Source organism: Talpa occidentalis, unplaced genomic scaffold (assembly GCF_014898055.3).
Source record: "Talpa occidentalis isolate TD23 unplaced genomic scaffold, MPIMG_talOcc4v2.1 talOcc4.17, whole genome shotgun sequence".
Lineage (NCBI taxonomy): Eukaryota > Metazoa > Chordata > Mammalia > Eulipotyphla > Talpidae > Talpa > Talpa occidentalis.
In genome coordinates this window covers 49,905,288-49,923,309 of record NW_023601754.1, presented here as the reverse complement: position 1 = coordinate 49,923,309, position 18,022 = coordinate 49,905,288, and the positions used below count along the sequence as shown (strand labels likewise).

The 18,022-nt window shown below is 66.9% G+C and overlaps 3 protein-coding genes across 5 annotated transcripts; all 3 read left to right on the top strand.

Moving 5' to 3' along the window:
* The first annotated feature begins 384 nt into the window (after nucleotides 1-384).
* On the top strand, nucleotides 385-5,386 carry DNAAF3 (dynein axonemal assembly factor 3). Its single transcript, XM_037515610.2, has 13 exons — nucleotides 385-396; nucleotides 555-643; nucleotides 918-1,060; nucleotides 1,387-1,480; nucleotides 1,843-2,000; nucleotides 2,311-2,493; nucleotides 2,567-2,692; nucleotides 2,795-2,917; nucleotides 3,115-3,229; nucleotides 3,764-3,875; nucleotides 4,039-4,113; nucleotides 4,193-4,406; nucleotides 5,303-5,386. Exons 2-13 carry the CDS (start codon nucleotides 559-561, stop codon nucleotides 5,384-5,386), a joined length of 1,512 nt encoding a protein of 503 aa, XP_037371507.1. The 5' UTR covers nucleotides 385-396; nucleotides 555-558.
* TNNI3 (troponin I3, cardiac type) lies at nucleotides 5,034-8,225 on the top strand. 3 transcript variants are annotated; one of them, XM_037518212.2, is made up of 7 exons: nucleotides 5,034-5,503; nucleotides 5,716-5,728; nucleotides 6,345-6,386; nucleotides 6,629-6,760; nucleotides 7,128-7,217; nucleotides 7,636-7,812; nucleotides 8,028-8,225. In XM_037518212.2, exons 1-7 carry the CDS (start codon nucleotides 5,493-5,495, stop codon nucleotides 8,121-8,123), a joined length of 561 nt encoding a protein of 186 aa, XP_037374109.1. In that variant the 5' UTR covers nucleotides 5,034-5,492; the 3' UTR covers nucleotides 8,124-8,225. The 3 variants fall into 3 exon arrangements, with proteins under 3 accessions (XP_037374109.1, XP_054553364.1, XP_037374110.1); XM_054697389.1 differs by lacking the exon at nucleotides 5,716-5,728 and having other exon boundaries at nucleotides 8,028-8,222; XM_037518213.2 differs by lacking the exons at nucleotides 5,034-5,503; nucleotides 5,716-5,728 and adding an exon at nucleotides 6,094-6,269 and having other exon boundaries at nucleotides 8,028-8,222.
* Nucleotides 8,226-9,197: 972 nt separating this feature from the next.
* TNNT1 (troponin T1, slow skeletal type) lies at nucleotides 9,198-17,485 on the top strand. Its single transcript, XM_037518211.2, is given in 14 exon segments — nucleotides 9,198-9,223; nucleotides 10,269-10,312; nucleotides 10,667-10,700; nucleotides 10,889-10,921; nucleotides 11,697-11,718; nucleotides 12,406-12,469; nucleotides 12,708-12,824; nucleotides 13,059-13,136; nucleotides 13,465-13,578; nucleotides 13,764-13,873; nucleotides 14,159-14,166; nucleotides 15,541-15,671; nucleotides 15,776-15,816; nucleotides 17,406-17,485. Coding segments are annotated over 13 exon segments (831 nt in total). The 5' UTR covers nucleotides 9,198-9,223; nucleotides 10,269-10,279; the 3' UTR covers nucleotides 17,452-17,485.
* Nucleotides 17,486-18,022: the final 537 nt, after the last annotated feature.

Genomic DNA, 18,022 nt, shown 5'->3' with positions numbered 1-18,022 from the left:
GTGTCGCAGGGCCACGGTGTCGGGGCAGGGGACAGGGAGGCCGACAGAGTCCAGCCGCCTCTGATGTGGATTCACGAGATTTCCGTCCACTTCGGCCACGTTTGAGTCGGCCCAGGTCTCCCCCACCTCAGAGATTTGGACCGGCCGGCCCCGCCCCTTCCCCGCTTGGTCGGCATGACAACCGCGTCCACAAGCCCGCCTCCCGTGCGTCCCCTCGGAGTCCCATTGGCCAAAAGTTGCCGGTGGCAGGGTCGCGCTCGCTCTCATTGGTCAGCTGGTCTCGGCGGCGCCAGCCCCTGTGCTCCCATTGGCTGATCGATCGAAAAGGGCGGGGGCTTTGGGCAGCAGTTGCGCGGGGGGGTGCGGACCGCCGCGCAGCACCCACCCCACTGGCAGGTAGCGGACGCCCCGGGAGACTTGGAAGGATGAAGTTGGGGCTGAGGGGCGGGGGGTGTCGGTGGAGGGAGGGGGCGTGGAGTCCGGGGCGTGAGAGGGGAGTGGGGCGGGCGCGGCGCACGCGAGGCTTGGGGACCCCCAGGATGTGTGTCCCGCAGGGCGATGACCACCCCGGCGGGCTCGGGCACGGGCTTCGGCTCCGTGTCGTGGTGGGGCCTGTCCCCGGCGCTGGACCTGCAGGCCGAGAGTGAGTCCCCCGCTCCGGACCACGGTCATCCGACGCGGGGCTGCCCACACGGCCCGGCCGGCCGCGCGCTCACGTTCTCTGAGGCCCAACGGCGGGGGCGCTGCCCCGCGCGGGCAGCCCAGGCGGCCCCCCTGCACCACGGGCCCCGGGTGCCGAGAGGCGCAGCTCCCTTTGGAAGTGCAGCCGGACTGGAGCCCTTGGCGGGTCGCGGCCCTGGCGCTGGGCCGGCCGCAGAGGCCCTGCAGGTCACCAGGTGGCGGCTGTCCTCTGCCAGGTCCTCCTGCGGACCCAGGCTCTCAGGCGGACAGCGAGCGCGGGACCCCCGAGCTAGACGTGCTGCTGCTGGGCTCCGTGGATGGGCGGCACCTGCTGCGGACCCTGGCCCGGGCGGCCCTCTGGCCCCGCAGGAGGGTCAACGTGAGCTGGGGTTTGGGGTCACAGGAGGAGGACAGCCCAGGTCCCTGAGTCCTTGGAGGAGGAGGGAGCCTGGAGGCCCGGACTCTTAGGTCTGGAGCTGGGCACCCAGACTCCTGGGCCCTGGGGAGGAGGAGGCTGGGTTTGGGGACCCTTGGGTTCCAATGGGAGAAAGAGCCTCGGAACCAGGTCCTGAGTGACGGTGGGGAGGAGGGTTCAGGGCTTTGAAGGGGAAGGCCCGTGCACTCCTGTGGAAGGGGGGTGAAGTCTCCTGCTCCTGGGTCTCCCCAGGGCACAGTCCTCAGCCTGGGCCCTGTCTGTCCCTCCAGTTCTATGTGCTGGAGAATAATCTGGAAGCTGTGGCCCGACACATGCTAATTTTCAGCCTGGCGCTGGAAGAACCTGAGAAAATGGGGCTGCAAGGTCAGTTGCAGGCACCCAGGCATCTGGCCCCAGCCAGGCATCTCCCCCAGGCACCTCCCTGCCCGCCCCAGGGGTTCTGGCATCGCAAGGGGACAGTTCAGCTTTTGGGTCGTCGTGCCCAATGTATCACTTGCTTACTTGTCTGGTAGCTTTAGAACCTCAGCTGTCCCCGCCATCTGTCCGTCTGCCTCGCTCTCTCTGTCACGCGTGTGTATGTGACTTGTTTTTTTAGGGCGGGGAATGTGGGAGTGGAGGCCTCGGAGGGCTGTGATTTTTCATGTGCCAGCTACCGGGATGGGAGGGGAGCTTGCGGGGCCGTCTCCGGGCTCACCTCTCTGCTCCCCACCCCACCCGCGCCGCAGAGAGGAGCGAGACCCTCCTGGAGGTGTGGGGGAACGCGCTGCTGCGCCCCGCGGTGGCCGCCTTCGTGAGCGCCCAGGCCGTCGCCCTGGCGCGCCTGGTCCCCGAGCCCGACCGCCTGGCGGAGCAGCTGCCCTGGCTCAGCCTGGGTGCCCTCAAGGTGCCGCCGCCCGCCCCGTCCGTCGCCGTCTGGGGTCGGGTGGCGGCGGGAAGGGGGGAAGCAGGCGGTGCCAGAGTTTGCGTCGATGGCGCCACGAAAGGGGTGGGGGCTCGAGGGTTGGGACCCCGGCTCCCCAGCTCCCACGGTGGGGTTTGCCCGGGGCGGGGGCGGCTTCTGCTCTTTGCGCCTCGATTTCCTCGAGCGGGAAACGCGAGCCTTGCGCCGGTGCCCGGGGCGCGGGGAGGGGCAGCAGGAGCCACGCGCCCCTCACCGCCCGCGCGGGCCTCTCCCCGCGGCTCTGCCGCCGCAGTTCCGCGAGCGCGACGCCCTGGAGGCCGTGTTCCGCTTCTGGGCCTCCGGGGAGAAGGGCCCCGCGGCCTTCCCCGTGAGCCGCCTCTGGGACTCGCGGCTGCGCCACTACCTGGGCTCGCGCTACGACGCCCGGCGCGGCGTCAGCGACTGGGACCTGCACATGAAGCTGCACGAGCGCGGGGTGAGCCGCCGGGCGCGGGCCGGGCGGGGGTGGGCGCGGGCCACGCGCCAGCTTCAGGGGCTCCCGCCCGCAGGCCCGAGTCATCCACACGCGCGAGTTTCGGCGCTGGAGGGACACCGGCGTCGCCTTCGAGCTCAGGGACGCGGGCGCCTACCACGTGCCCAACCGCACCCTGGCGTCGGGCCGCCTCCTGAGCCACGTGCGTATCCACCCCTGCCCGGGCCCCCGCTCCTCTCCTGGGGTTCAGGAATTGGGGTCCCCACGTCGTCCTCACCCGCCGCCTCTCTCCCTGACTGCCCAGCGAGGGGAGCGCGTGGCAGCGCGAGGGTACTGGGGGGACATCGCCACGGGGCCCTTCGTGGCCTTCGGCATCGAAGCGGATGATGAGAGCCTCCTGCGGACCAGCAACGGGCAGCCTGTCAAGGTGCGAGGGGGGACCCCCGGGGCGCGGGGAGGGGGCAGGTAGGCGAGGCCCCGCCCCCGGCCCCGCCTCACCCAGGAGGCCCCGCCCCCCGCTTCCCCAACCCTCCAGCTCCTACCGGCCTCCGGACGCCTGCGCTGGGTGGGAGAGCCGGCCGGTGGGGGCTGCTATGCGCCTGCCACGTGCCCCCCTCCCGCCAGACTGCAGGCGAGATCACACAGCACAACGTGACGCGGCTGCTCCAGGAGGTGGCCGCCCGCCCCCGGGGCAATCCCCAGCAGGTGCCCGCGCCCCTGGACGGAAGCCCGGAGCCTGGTAGGCGGACCAAGCCCTCCCCCAAGACAGGGTGAATTATACCTCGTCCTCCACTGGAGGGTGGGCCGGTCCCCGCTGGGCGCAGGCCCCGGGATTGCAGGTCCAGTGGGGACTGACAGCTGCCACACCTCCCTCTCCTGCGCTCCCCCCCCCGTGTTCCCCTCCCTTTCCCGCACCCTGAAACCGCCAGCACGGGGGACTGCGGTGGCGGGGTAGGAATCCATTCCGCGGGAGGCGGGTGGCTGAGAACTTCCCCACGTGGTGCGGGCCGGCTCACCATTGGCGAGACCCGGCGCCCTGGTCCCCGCGACCCTGCAGGCCTGCCGGCCCTCCGGGCGCCCTCTGCGGCCTGGGCCCTCACTCCCTTCCCCTCTCCCGGTCACGGCTGCCGGTTTGTGAACGGGCGTCTGTCAGCCAGGCCGACGGCCCCTCGCTTGTCCGGGAATCTGCCCAAGAGAGAGCGGGAGAGGGTGTCAGGGCAGGAGTGCTGGCCCCAGGTCTGCGTCTGCCTAATTCCGCCGTCTTCTCCTGCAGCCGCCGCCCCCGAACTCTTCGCTGTGCGCTTCCTGCCCCTCGGCTCTGCCCAGACTCTGCACCACAAGCGCTGCTACAAGGGGCGGTTCCAGCTTCTTTATGTGGCCTGTGGGTAAGAGGATCCGGAGGAGTTACTGGCCGTCCGAGGCCTCCTCCCCCAGCCCCGGGGGCCAGGCCCGGGCCTCCTCCCCAGGCCCAGATCCCAGACCCCCGCTTCCTCCCTGAGACTCGGCTGCAAGCGGGTGCGGCCCCCAGGCGCCTGTCTCTCCTGGCAGGATGGTCCATCTTCTGAGCCCCGAGCTCGGGGCCTGCGTGGCCCCGGGAGGACGCCTGGTCGTGGAGTTGGCGCGGTGAGTCTGCGGCGCGCAGAGCGGGGACCTCGGGCAGGCGCCGAGCCGGGCCGCTAACGCCGACCGCGCTGCGTTCCAGGTACCTGGTGGACCTGCGGCCCGAGCAGCTGCAGGAGTTCTCCGCCCGGGCGGCGGAGCTCGCGCAGGCAGCTGGGTTTGCCCCACTGCCCGGAGCCAAGTCCTCGGAGACCTTCTTGCGCTTCTGCAAGTCTGGGGGCTCCGCTCCGGGCCCAGTTGTGCCAGCTGCGGAGTCCTGCGCTGCGCCCGGTGAAGGCCTGGCCCCGCCCCCAGACGCCCTGGCCCCGCCCCCCGAAGCCTCGGCCCCGCCCCCGGAGGCCCACGAGGCCCCTCCTCCCGAGGGCCGGGCCCCGCCCCCTGAGCCGCTCCAGCCCACGCCGCGGTCCTCACCCTGCGAGGTTCTGGCTCCGCTCCCCGAGGCTTTGGCCCCGCCTGCAGAGCATCAGGCCCCAAAACCAGCGAGTCTGCAGGGACCCGCAGGGACTGAGTCCCCCGCATCTGACTTCTAAACGCAGGTCCCCGGGCCTGAGCCCGCCCCTCCGATCCCCAGCTGTGCGCCCCGCATTCTCGCTCAGACCCAGAGGGGCAGCTAGCGTTTCAGACTCGGCCCTGGGAGTCCGTACTCCGCCCCTCGGAGCTCTGAATTCCGCTCCTGAGACGCCGGACCCGGCCGAGCCCCCTCCCCGGCCTCTGCGTGGCCCCTGCCCCCGGCGCCCCTTGCGGTCCCCCGGGGCCGCCACCCCGCGCGCAGTAAAGAGCTTGGGTTCTCCTCCGCGCGTCCTTGTGTCTTTCCTGCCCTCGGCGGGCTCCTGCTGCGGGGGGCAGGGGCAGGAGCGGCCGAGAGGCGCCGGACACCAGGTTTCTGCGTCCCAGGCGGGCTAGTGCCCTTCTGCCTGTGGCGGCGCGGGGCCCCCCGTCCGGACCCCCGAGAACGCGCACAGCTCAGCGGCTGCCAGGGGCGGGCATGGGACGGGGAAGACAAGGCCCGGTCGTCTGAGATGCTAGTCAGTGAGAGGATCCGGCCACATCCCCTCCGAGGGAGGGAGGACTCGGGGTGCCGGGGCTCCAGTGCCGGGCAGGGCCGGATGTCCAGGTCCCCAGCGTGCAGGGGTGATCCAGCTGGAGCAGCGCCTGTCCTGGCTCACGCGCCCCTTATCTCCCCTCGTGGCAGGGGGAGGAGGCAGCGGCTGTATATTTAGTCTCGTCCTCGCCCTTGATCTCAGTGTCCCCAGGGAGGTTCGAGGAGCCCGGGTGAGACCGGAGTCCCAGGACCTTCAAGGTCACGGAGGACGCCCCCCGCGGAGGGTCCTAGAGCCCCGGCCCCCTTCGCTGCCGCCCAGCTCTCCGGCGCGAGGCCCAGCATGGCGGACGAGTGAGCGCAGCCGGGAACGGGGCTCCCGAGGCTGGGGCGGCGGGAGGCGGGCGGGCCATCTCCGCGCCTGAGAAGGGATGGGAGGCGGGGACAGGTCCCGGCTGCGGGCGTCAGGGGAGAGCGCGAGGGGCCAGCTTCCCGCGCCCGCGGCAGGGGCAGCTGGGGCCGGGGCCCTGCGTCCGCAGTGACCCCTTCCCGGTCTCTCCCCGCAGGAGCAGAGAAGCGGTGAGCGCAGGCGCCGGCCGGACCGGCGGGGCCGGGGGGCTCCGCGGCGGCCCCGGGGCGGGAGCTGCCCGCCCAGGAGAGGGGCTGGGTGGGTGCCGGTGGTGATGAGGCCGCGCTCCCCCGCGCCGGCTCCGGTGCGTCGGCCGACCACCGCGCCGCGCCACGGAGCCGCTCGCCAAGGCGGGGGCGCGGCCGCCCGACGGCGCGACCCGGACGCGGCCTCCAGGTCCGGAGTCGGGTCGCAGGGGGACCAGCGCCCGCGAGGAGGGCGGGGCCAGAGCCCTCGAAGGGGCGGGGCTCTGTGGTGGGCGGGGCCAGCCGCTGGGCCCTCGGGGGCGGGGTTCTCACGGGGCCGGGCTCTGATTGGTGAGAGCTGCCTCTGGGCGGAGTTTCGTTGCCCGCAGGACCTGTGATTGATGGGGTGGGCGGAACCTGGTCAGAACCGGAGGCCCAGATTGGCAGGTGGCGCTGAGGGGCGTGGCTTCACGGAGACGCGGCGCGGGAGTTGGAGCGGCGCCCAGGCCGAACCTGACCCGACCGGGTGGGTTCCAAAGCCTCCCGCGCTCCTCCGGAGCCACCACCTCCTTGACTCCTCCTCGCTCCCTCTCACCGGCAGAAAAAGTCCAAGATCTCCGCCTCAAGGAAGCTGCAGCTGAAGGTCAGAGGCGGCCGGGCGCCCGGGGGGCGGGGTTTCGAGGCTGGGGCGGGACCGCTGGCTGCGAGTGGGCGGGGCTGGGACAGTCGGGGGTGGGGGCGGGGCTTTGGAATTCTGGGCGCCCGCCGGGGTGGGGGGCGTCTCTGGGAGCCCCGGGACCCCGTCTGGAAAGGCGCAGGCGGCTGGCGTCGCGTGTCCCTGGCGCCCCGCGGTCTTCACCCCCCCATGAACTGCGCCCTCCGCAGAGCCTGATGCTGCAGGTGGCGAAGCAGGAGCTGGAGCGGGAGGCGGAGGAGCGGCGCGGGGAGAAAGGGCGCGCTCTGAGCGCGCGGTGCGAGCCTCTGGAGCTGGCCGGGCTGGGCGTCGCCGAGCTGCAGGTATCGGACTCCTACTCCTGCCCGGCCTGCCGTCCGGGGCTCCGACTGTGCGGTCGTGCGTCTTTGGGACTCAGGCGTCGTCACCGACTGCGCCCTCCCCCAAGGACCTTGCGGCCCAAGATCCCGGTCCTTATCCTCAGGTGCTCAGACACCTCCCTGCCCTCTCCAAACCCAGAGGCCAGCTCCCCAGCCCTGATTCCTCAGACTCTTAGCACCCCGGCTCCTGGACCCCTTTCTTTGCATTTGTCCAGAGTCCAGCTCCAATGTGCTCCCCTGGGATCAGTGCCCAGACCCCGTCCCTCCTCCCTCAGACCCAGGAGCCTGGGTCCCTGGTCTTCCCCACCACACCACGGCACCCCTTCTCCAGGACTTGTGCCGGCAGCTGCACGCCCGCGTGGACAAGGTGGACGAGGAGAGATACGACGTGGAGGCGAAAGTCACCAAGAACGTCTCGGAGGTGGGGGAACCGGCAGCTGGCGCCCCTTGCAGCAACTTGGGGTGGGGGGCAGGGTCCTGAGGCTCTAGGGCCACCTGGGGGGGGGGTGGATCTGGCCAAGGAACGCTGTTCCAGGCAGAACCAGCAGCAAGTGCAAAACCCAGAGCTGGGCTGGCAGAGCGTGTTTGGGGTGGTGGCCATCGAGCTCAGGTGTGGGCAGGAACCGCCACGGGGCAGTGGTCTTCACAGGTGAGGTGGGGGAGGTCTGAGGGTTCCGGTTAGGGGATGAGGAGTTTGGAGTTTGTCCCGAGGTGGTGGGCGCCCTCGCGAAGGAGGGTCTTGGAGGGGCCGGGGGAGAGCTAGGAGGGCAGGGCGGAGGGGAGAGCAGGAGAGGGGGGCAGCGGCGGGCGGGGTCCCCACCTCCCCCATGGCACCCCAGATCGCAGATCTGACCCAGAAGATCTTGGATCTCCGCGGCAAGTTTAAGCGGCCCACGCTGCGGAGGGTGCGCATCTCCGCGGACGCCATGATGCAGGCGCTGCTGGGGACCCGGGCCAAGGAGTCCCTGGACCTGCGCGCCAACCTCAAGCAGGTGAAGAAGGAGGACACGGAGAAGGTGAGTGCGGCGGGCCGGGAGGGGGTGCTCGGGTGGGGCCGGCCCGGTGGAGCCAGCCCCAGGGCGGAAGCGCTGGAGGGACGCAGATGCCTGGGGCAAACGGGAGGAGAGGGCTGGGGCCCAGGACCTCTTCCAGAGCCACACCTGATAGGCTCCTGGCAGGCGGGCCGGGCAGGGGAGAGCAGGGGGCCCCTGACCCCGGCCTCGCTCCCCAGGAGAACCGGGAGGTGGGAGACTGGCGCAAGAACATCGACGCGCTGAGCGGCATGGAGGGCCGCAAGAAGAAGTTCGAGGGGTCCGGCCAGGCCTGAGGAATAAAGCTTCTCTCTGAGCTGGAGCGGGTGTGCGTCTGCTCCTTGGCGGGCAGGGGGGGTGACTTGGGTACACAAGAACCAGGAGAGTCAAGGGCACGGCACCCCCAAAGCCACAGACTTCGGGGGATGTTCCCCACTCCCCTGCCCCAGGTGGGGGCGCACAGGGGTGCCGCAGCACGGCCCATGAACACAGACAGGGAGAGCCAGAGGCCCCGAGAGAGGGGCCGTGGTGCGAAGAAAGGGGAAGCGGAGGGCAGAGAAACGCAAACGGAGGCCCCAAGACCCCAGGAGGGGGAAGCACAGAGGGCCCCAGAAAGAGCTAGAGAGAGTCAGACCCAAGGGAGACAGGAACACAAAGGCTAGGATCCTGCCAGAGGGTGAGGATCAGGGTTAGGGTTGCAGGGAGACACCCACGGAATGCAGGGACTAAGGGGGGGGCACGGAGACGCCCTGCCCCACCGACATGGGCAGAAACGGAGCAGGGTGGGGGGGAGGAGGGGGAGACGCTGGGCGGAGGAGCGGGGTCCCCTTGGCGCCCCAGAGGACAGGTCGTGCTTGGATGGGAGGGGGGAGGCGCACAATGAAGGATCCCTGTCCTTTGGAGGTGGGGGTGTGCGGTCTCCCCCACAAGCACACCTGCTCCCCAGCTTTAGGGCCTGTTGTCACCAGAGCGGAATCTGGCGGCAGACAAAGGGGTGGGGCGGGGAGGGGGAGACAGGGAGATGGACAGAGACAGACGGGGCGTCTGAGCAGCAGGACCGACACCCACAGATGGCAAGAGATGAGACAGGTGGGAGGGACGGACACCCAGAAAAGGGGGGCGAGGGTCCCTCTTCCCTCCGCTCAACGGGCGTTGTCTAGAGACCTACTGTGTGCGGAGCCCGGGACTCCACCCCGAGCCCCCGGGGCGGCGGCGAAGGCGGGGCCCGAGGCGGTGGGGTGGGGAGGGCGTGGCCGAGCAGCCCCGCCGCCGGGGTCGGGCTCGGGAGCGGGGATCCCCTCCCCTCTCGGGGGCGGCGCCGAGCCCGGGGCTATAAGCGCGGGGCTCCGACCCCCGCCGCCCGCGCCGCGCCGCCCCTCTGCAGACCCGACCGCAGGTAGCGGCCGCCCTCCCGGGACGGCGCCCTTGGGGAGGCCGGAGGGGCCAGGCTGAGGGGGACTCTGGGGAGTGACGGTCTGTGCGTTTGGGAGGCGAGTCGGGACGCTGCGGCTGGAGGGTGGCGGAAGGAAGGGAAAGTATTAGGATGGGGGGTCCACAGGATCTGGGGTGCTAGGATTTGGAAGTTTCAGAATGTAGCACCTTAGGACCTCGGGGGGCCGCGTCTGTGGGAATCTCAGAAATGGGGGGCAACCTGGGCTCGGGTTAACAGGACCCGGGATGGGGCGCGGGTGCTCACGTGCTTAGAACCGAGGTCTCAGCCTCTAGGTCTCCTGGGTGGTATTAGAACTTGCAGTTCACATTCGGGGTGTAATGAATTGGGCCTCCGAGTTTGGGTATCAAGACCCTAGGCTGTCCTGGCCCACGGTCTGGATTTCAGAATGGGGGGGGGGGCTTAGAATCAGGATCTGTGAGGACTGGCTGGACCTTGAAACCGGGGTATCATAACTTGGGGTCCCGGGATTTGGGGGGGCTTTTAACCTGGGCACCGTGGGATGTGGGGAATCTCAGAAACTGGGGACCTAAGTATTTGGGGGTCAGGATGAGGTCAGGGGACAAAAGCGCTCTAGAGAAGTCCTGCCCCACCCCCGCCCCGCCCCGCCCATGGCTGCCAGAAGGCGATGGGGGGAGACAGGTGGACGGATTCCACACACAGAGGAGGGGAGGGCTTGGGCTGGGTGGGGGTGGTGGCAGGTGTGGCTAATTCTCCACCCCCCCAAATCCCTCCTTAGATGTTCTCTCTTTCACTGTCTGCGACATCCCCCCAAAATAGCCCCTGGGAGTGGGGCAGCTATTGTCCTCGGCTGCTGTCCCGTCCAACACCTCCTAATCCCAGCTCCGGTCAGCTTCCCACAAAGCTGGGGCCAGACGAGAAGACAGCTGGGGGTGGGGGTGGGGGTGGGGTGCGGCCTGTGCCCAGGTTCCTTTAGGGCTCCAGCCCCTTCTCCTGCACCCCTCCCCACTCCCTTGTCCCTGGTCCTCAGGCCCCACCAGGATGTCGGACTCGGAAGACCAGGACTATGAGTGAGTGACCCCCAGGAGGGCCGGGCCTGGGCCTGGGCCGCGCGTCCTCCCGCGCCTAGAGCCCTCTCCTTCCCACCCCGCCCCCAGGGAGCAGCTGGCAGGTGAGTGGACAGCGCGCTGGCCTTAGGGGCCGAGGGACCCCCGCGGATCTTTGCCAAGGGAGCCGTTGCGGGACCTTCCCGGTGCGGGAGCCGGTGGAGCCATAAGTACCTCTCCAGGACCCTCTCCCCGCGCCCCAGGGCAGCTGAGGCCCAGAGGGGCGCCCGGCCTGAACCCTGCGCCGCGTCCCCACGCCCCCCGCGAAGACGCCCTGCCCGCTCTCTCTTCTCCTCCCCCTGCAGAGGCGGAGGCTGCCGAGGAGGAGGAGGAGGAGGAGGAGTATGAGGAGGAAGGTGCGTGCGGGCCGCGCAGGTCTGGAGCTGGACCCCGCAGGCCGAGGGCCCGGCCCGGCGGCGGTGGGGGCCGGGGCCGGGGCGGGCGGGGCCGGGCGGGGCTCGCAGGCCCCCCCGCAGCTGCTTTCACCGCGCCCCCCTCTCTCCTCCCAACCCCCGTCCTGGCTTCTCCTCCGCCCCCTTCCCAGCCCCCGAGGAGCCGAAGCCGGTGGCAGAGCGAGGTAACCGCGGCTGCTTCGCTTCCCGAGATGGATTTCGCGGGCGGGGAAGACCCGGGCATCCTCGGGGCGCCCATTCCTCGAGGATTCGGGCCACGCCCCCCCCCCCCCGGTCCTTTAAGCCCCGCGCGCCCGCGCGCCCTCTGGTGGCCGCGAAGGGAATCGCCCGCGGCGGCTCAACCCGATCCCTTCCTCCTCAAAAGGGCCGACCCCCCCCCCCCCCCCCGGCCGCCCCCCGCACCTCCCCCGGGCCGCCCCCCGCACCTCCCCCGGGCCGGGGAAGGGTCGCTTGTTCGCGGAGAGGCTCCGCGCCCCTCCTTCGTCGCCCCCGACTCTGTTATCCACCCCCCCATACATTCAAAGGTTGGGGCCTGGGTTGCAGGAGGGGCTGTGCTGGGAGTCTGGATTTGCGGGTCCCCAAAGGAGCGCAGGCTGGGGACGCAGCTCCTGGGGGCCTGGATGAAGAGAGGCCTTGGGGACCCCCTGCACTGCGAGGTGTTGATGGACGAGGGCAGGCTTCTGGGTGCAGAGAAGGAGGAGAGTCAGAGGCTCTGGACTCCGGGGTTCCTGGAAAAGTGGGAGGGGTGCCCACACCCGCTCTGAATGTGTATCTCACGTGTCACCCTCCTTCTCCTGACTTCCAGTCTTCCCGTAACTCCCCCAGCCCCTCCCTGACAGCAACAGGAGGGGAAACTGGGTTCCTGGGGGCAGAGGTCTGGGGGTGTCAGGCCCACCCCACCAACTCTCACTAATTTTCTCTTTGTGTCCCCCCCACTAGAAGAGGAGCGCCCCAAGCCAAGGTGAGATCCTAAGTGTGTCTCCTGCCCCCGGAGGTGGGCACAGAAAGGCGAGAGGGAGAGGGGAGGTTGAGGCAGAGCAAGGACAGAGTCCTCCTGGCTGCAAAGATTCCCCGGGAACTCCTCACCGCGTGGGGAGCACCGGGAACAGGGATGCAGCCCCCGGCAGCCAAGGAAGGCTTCCCAGGGGAGGCGGTGCCTGCACCCTGAGGAGGAGGCCTTGGCTGGCTGAGGGGCACAGGAGGGGCAGCGTGGACGTTGGTCATGAGTGTCCCGTGAGCTGAGGGCAAACTGGAAGGGGCTCCTGAGGGCAGGGGAGACGGAGGGGACAGAGCTGGCACAGTCAGAGAAGCGGGAGGCAAGTCAAGAGAAGACGCTGTCTTTGAAACCAAAGACAGGGAGAATTCCTGGGGAGTTCCCCCCCCAAGCTAGGAGGGGCCGGGCATACAAATCAAAGGCGACTCGCAGGTGCAACTAAATTTTTCTCTAGCTGCATCTTAGAAAGCGAAACAGACAAGATCGTAAGCATGTTATGCCGCCATTACATGCGGAGCCCCTTCACTCCCGGGCACCAGTACAGGGCGGGGGACAGTGCCCACCTCACGCCCCGCCTGTCAGTCCTGCAGCTGGTGACTGGGCCCCGACGTGGCCCCGGGGTCCACGCACGGTCTCTCTTCTCTTTCCAAGCAGCCGCTCCCTGGTAGCCCCGCTGATCCCCCCCAAGATCCCAGAAGGGGAGCGCGTGGACTTCGACGTGAGTAACAGACCTCCCTCCCCTCGTGGGAAGAGGAGCCCCATGGCATAGGGAGCGCGTGTGCAGAGCCCACCCGAGGCTCCCGCCGTGCTTGTCCACCCACTGCTGGCTGCGCCCTGGACCACAGCCCGCCTCTGCCCCGGGCCAAGGCCGCGCGCCTGCAAGGGCGCCCCCCGCTGACGGTCGTCCCGGCGCAGGGCGGTGGGCAGGCGGGTACCTCGCGCCCTCTGTCCGGCAGGACATCCACCGCAAGCGCATGGAGAAGGACCTGCTGGAGCTGCAGACGCTCATTGACGTGCACTTCGAGCAGCGGAAGAGGGAGGAGGAGGAGCTGATCGCGCTGAAAGAGCGCATCGTGCGTGTGCGGGGTGGCTCCCCGCATTCTGCCCTTCCCCTCGCTCCTGCGTGGGCCCTGGGCCGTGGGGGGCTGGTTCCCCTCCGGGCGGATCCGAGGCTGAGACTCTGGGGAACGATGGAGCCCAGTCTGTGGCCACACTCAAAAGGGCTCATCTGCTTGTGGATGGACTTTGGGGAGCGTGCAGGGCAGGGGTGGTGGTCCCGCACCCCCTCACTTGCCTTCCTTGCCCAGGAGCGGCGCCGAGCGGAGAGAGCCGAGCAGCAGCGCTTCAGAACAGAGAAGGAGCGGGAGCGCCAGGCTAAGCTAGCGGTGACTGCACCCTCCCCTGGGTCCCCCTGCTGCTTCCCAGATGGACGTCTCTCTCCTGCGGGGCGACGTTCTCTGTGGTCCCAGCAAAGTCCTCGCGCTGGATTACTCGAGGCGCTTTCTGTTGGGCGGGTCCAAAACTCCCACTAACCGGGCTCAGCAGAAAGAGAGCTCTGTTGGCTCACATACCTAACAAGCCTCGGGCACAGGCTGCTTCAGGCACGGCTGGATCAAGGGGCTCGGATGTAGCCTTGCGTCACGCATTGCAGCCCCTCTCTCAGGCCCTGGAGGGGGTGGGGAAGGCCTCTGAGTCAGCCCCTTCCTTCCACAGGAGGAGAAAATGCGGAAGGAGGAGGAGGAGGCCAAGAAGCGGGCTGAGGACGAAGCCAAAAAGAAGAAGGTTCTGTCTAACATGGGGGCCCACTTCGGGGGCTACCTGGTCAAGGTGAGCTCTGTCTCTGAGGCCCGAGGTCTGGCTCCCAGGGCGGGCACAGCTGGGAGCCTGGACCCCTGAGTCTGAGGGAGGAGGTGCGGGGCAGGAGGGCCTGAGGGGGCTGCAGAGCGCTCTGGGCTGACAGGGGAGTCCTGGAGGACCAGTCACCCAGTCAGGGTGCTCCTTCCCTCCCTTAGGCCGAACAAAAGCGGGGCAAGCGCCAGACAGGGCGGGAAATGAAACTGCGCATCCTGTCCGATCGCAAGAAGCCTCTCAACATCGACTACATGGGGGAGGATCAGCTCCGGTAGGTGGGGCTGGAGGGGCTGGGGCTGAGCTAAGGGGACCCTCACCCCGATCGACTAGGCGGGCAGGAGCCCATGTGCACCCCGTGCTGTGTGACTCTGGGTCAGCGTCTCTCCCTCTCCGGACCCCTGTGGCTCCTCTGGGAAATGCGTCCCTGAGGCAGGCTGGCCTTTGGTGGGGGGGGGGGGGCAGAGACCTGTGACTCTGAGAGGCGGTGCTCTGGGCGGGCAGCCCCAGGCCTCAGGGACTGTCGGAGGCTGAGTGATTCCGGAGGGAGCTCGGGAAGGGCCCGTTGTTCACCTGAACCAACACCAAACAGGCTAGAGGGAATTTTCCAGCGAGCCTTTCCCTGGTAGGACTCCCTGCCCCCTTCCCCCCTCATGCCGGGACAGTGATAGGAAGTGGAACTCAAATTCTGAGGTCACGTGCTCGGGGCTCGGGGCCACTTCACCTCTTACTAGCTGTGTGGTCTTAGGGTTGATTCATCTTTCCGGGCCCCGCTTTCCTCATTGGTAAAGCGAGCAAGTGATGAGACAATCACGCCCACATTCTGAGAGGCGCCTGAGACCACGATAGAGTGGTCTCCCCTTGGAGAATGAACAGCCCTGTGAGACAGACACATTATCTTCCTCACATTCGAGGTGAGGCTCAGAGAGGTTCAGTAAGCTTCCCAAGGCTGTACAGCCTGCGCGTGGAGGAGCTGGGATTTGAGCAAAGTCCCTGGGAGTCTGGTGAGCGGCGATGGTAATTGTTTAATGGCTGCCTCTCCGGGGCAAAATGGCCAGGTTCTCACATGTGCCCACTTCCAGGGCAGGAATCCTTCCGCATTCATACCACCAGCATGAGGTCACTGCTCGCCCTCCCTCAGGGCACACAATTGCAGGACTTGGCACAAAATAACAGGCAGTGGCTGTTCATCTTCCCCATTTCTTCTGTCCCTGTCCCCTGCTTCACATACCACTCATGATTTGGACCCAGTGGTATTTTTTGAGGCTCTCCAGGTACCTAAATGCTATTTATTTATTTAAGATTTATTTAGACAAGAACCGGGGTACAGGCCAGATGTACGGGAGGGTGAGAGGATTCACCAGAGACAGAGCGGGGAACAGAACAGGCAGACTGAAGAAATACACTGCTGAGGGGAGCAGCGGGGAGACAGGAGAGGTCTGCTGCGCCATGTGGGTTGCTCCGCGGCCTGCGGGGAACAAACTGGCGCTGCAGAGGCTGCGGACAGCTTCACAGCATTGCGCTCAACCGCCTGAGCCACCAGGGAGGCCCCATTTCTGTTTCTTCTAAGGAAGAAAGGCAGGAGGGATATTGAGCAGGGCACCAGCCATCTCTTTCAGTTTTATTTTCCAGGTTTCTTTTGGAGAGGGATCGGGATCCCAGGGGAAGTGGCTCGACCATACGCTCAAACCAGAGACTAGAGAAGCTGGGGTTTGAACCAAAGCTTTGGTCTTAACCATGATCTCTCTTAAGGAAATGTGAAGTCTCCATATGGGACATGGACGAAATAGGCAGAGATTAAAAAACCCTTCTCTTGGACCCATTTAGGGTATTTTGCCCTCAGATATTAACCAAATGGCAGCCATCATGAAATCACACCCAAATCAGAGACTTGCTGTGTGGCTGCAGGCAGTTTCCTCAACCTCTCTGGGCCACGGGCAGGGCCTGCCTTCCCTTCATATCAGTCCTTGCGCCCTGTCAGGGAGAAGGCCCAGGAGCTGTTGGACTGGATCCATCAGCTGGAGTCAGAGAAGTTTGACCTGATGGAGAAGATGAAGCAGCAGAAATATGAGGTGAGCCTTGTCTCCACTGGAGGCCCAGGCCCAGTGGGGACAGAGCAGGCCGGGGTACTGGCTTGTTCCCCAGGATGTCCCAGCGTGTCCTCCCATCTCCACAGATCAATGTGCTATACAACCGCATCAGCCATGCCCAGAAGTTGTAAGTGAACCAGACCCACAGCATTGCACCCCACTCCTGGGCAGCCCCCGGTCTCTCCCTCCCTTGCTCCCTCCCCACCCCCCCCCACCCTTTCTCGGTCTCAGGCCCTCGCCCTTTCTTGGGACCTGTCTCTTTATCCATCTTTGTCCCTCATTCTCTGACCATTTTTCTCTGTCTCTTCCCTGGGGTCTCCATGTCTGTGTCTGCGACCCTCTACAGTTGTACTCAAAGGGGGTGGGTGATTTGCCCCCAGGAGATACAGTTAGGGCACCACACACACACACCACCCATGAGGCAGGTGCCAACAGCCCCTGCAAGGACGCCGGTCCCCTGCAGTGCCCAGGCCCCGCAGCGAGGCCGGGTCTGGCCGATGTCAGCAGTGCCGCCAGCTCTGAATGCACCTGCCCTTTGAACCCATGTGGGTTGGGGCACCCGAGCCCCATGCAGGAGAAAACCCTCGTGGAACTTTTGATTTCCCCAAACTTACCCTATGAGGGGTGCTCCATCCCTCAAAGTCGGCTCTGCGGATTTGGGGATTCTGCACTGCGGCTCGACTTTTGCATCTGAGGCGTCCGCGAACGCCAAGCCTGGGGCAGCAAAGATCTGCAGAGCAGACGAGACTCCCGAACCGAGCTGCTCGGGCCAGCTGTGGTTTCTGTTCTTTTGCTCTGCATCCCCTTCCCTCTTCCCCGCCCACCGCTCCGTTTTATCTAGGGTCTGCCTTTCACCCCACTGTGGCCTTTCTTGCCTGTTACCCTCTCAATCACTCTTCCCTTCCCCCAACCCTGGGGCTCTAAACATTGATAACACCCACAAGAGCATCTGAACTCACCCCCAAACTGCCACTTCCGTCTGCCAGTGAGGCCTCTAAATAGCAACCTCTGGGTGAGGAAGGCGTTATTTTGGGGGATGGAATTCCTGACTTGAGGCCCCGCCTTTCTCAGAAGTCAGGGGACCCCTCCTGTTACAGGGCAGGGAGAGGGGTACCCCAGAACCCCCAAACCTGCCCAGTCTAAATAGGTTCTGCTATCTGCTGCATCAAGACAAAACATACTCTAGTGTGTAAGACCTTTAATGGAAAAGAAATTTAATACAATTAGGGCACAACACAGACAAGGGCAAGAGTGGAGTTTCCAAATCAAACACCTGACGTTCCCCGTCCCCTGTTGGGTAAATGTCCAGCCACACAGGGCTGGCCCAAAGCAAGGCCCCTGAGGCCGGAAAGCTGCCTCAGGTCTAAGGTCCCTCCAGGTGGGAGGAGAGGGGCGGGAGGCCCAGCACATCTGGGACAACAGGAGCAAGTTCAAAATCAAGATCAACGCTGCCAGTGTCACCTTCCCGCAGTCTCACCCACGTCTGTGTCACCCAGTGCGGGGCCAAGAAACAAGTGCAGCTTCTTCACGCGTCTCTGCTCCATGTGCCTCCTCCAGGCTCCTCCTGTTCCCCATCCTGCTTCCTTCTCCAGGCTTCTCTCCAGCTCCCCCCCACTTCTCTTCCCTGCTCAGCTACACCCTCCCTGGGTGGCACAGGGACCCTGGAACCTCCCCTTTCCCTGGGGGCCCCCGTTACAGCCCCCTCTTCTTCTGCAGCCGGAAGGGGGCTGGGAAGGGCCGCGTTGGAGGCCGCTGGAAGTGAGGACGTGGGGTCTCGAGGCTCACGCCCAGGCGCCGCGGATGCTGGAGCGTCTGTCCTGTTTGTGGCTTGAAATAAATGTTCCCCCGCAGGCAGCCGCAGCGATCTCTGATCCTTCCTAATAAAGCGCGGCCGGCTCCAGGCGCCCAAGGTTGGGTCCCCAAGGTGGGCGCCCCAGCGTTTGCGGTGGCGCGTGAACCGGGCAGACGCTCCGGGGAGAGCTGGCGGCTCCTGCGAAGTTGAGCACGGAGCTGCCACGAGCGCTCGGGACCTGCATCCGAGGTGCCCGCCCCAGAGAACCCCAGACACGAGCCACCCCAGTCACGCGCCACCGCAGGCGCTCCGCGCACAAAACGCGGCCGATGCTGGCGAGAGTGGCCAGGCGGCCCTGGCCGCGTCCGCTCGGCCGAGTGCTGGGCACAGGGCAGGGCGGTGAGCACCGGACCGTCCCCGCCTCCGTGGGGGTCGCTTCCCGCTGAAGGCAGCAGGCAGCGGAATCAAAACAAGAAAACTGTGGCGCCGGGGAAGGCTGAGTTTAGCTCCAGGGCTCGGAGGCCCCTTGACGGTGGGCAGG

What these genes read in the sequence shown, in the direction of transcription:
- DNAAF3 (XM_037515610.2), top strand. Translation starts at nt 559, where the DNA reads ATGACCACCCCGGCGGGCTCGGGCACGGGCTTCGGCTCCGTGTCGTGG. An exon ending in TGAAGCTGCACGAGCGCGGG is followed by an intron (nt 2,494 to 2,566) that starts GTGAGCCGCCGG and finishes TCCCGCCCGCAG; the next exon opens with GCCCGAGTCATCCACACGCG. An exon ending in CTGGTCGTGGAGTTGGCGCG is followed by an intron (nt 4,114 to 4,192) that starts GTGAGTCTGCGG and finishes GCTGCGTTCCAG; the next exon opens with GTACCTGGTGGACCTGCGGC.
- TNNI3 (XM_037518212.2), top strand. An exon ending in TCACCAAGAACGTCTCGGAG is followed by an intron (nt 7,218 to 7,635) that starts GTGGGGGAACCG and finishes ATGGCACCCCAG; the next exon opens with ATCGCAGATCTGACCCAGAA. An exon ending in AGAAGGAGGACACGGAGAAG is followed by an intron (nt 7,813 to 8,027) that starts GTGAGTGCGGCG and finishes CTCGCTCCCCAG; the next exon opens with GAGAACCGGGAGGTGGGAGA.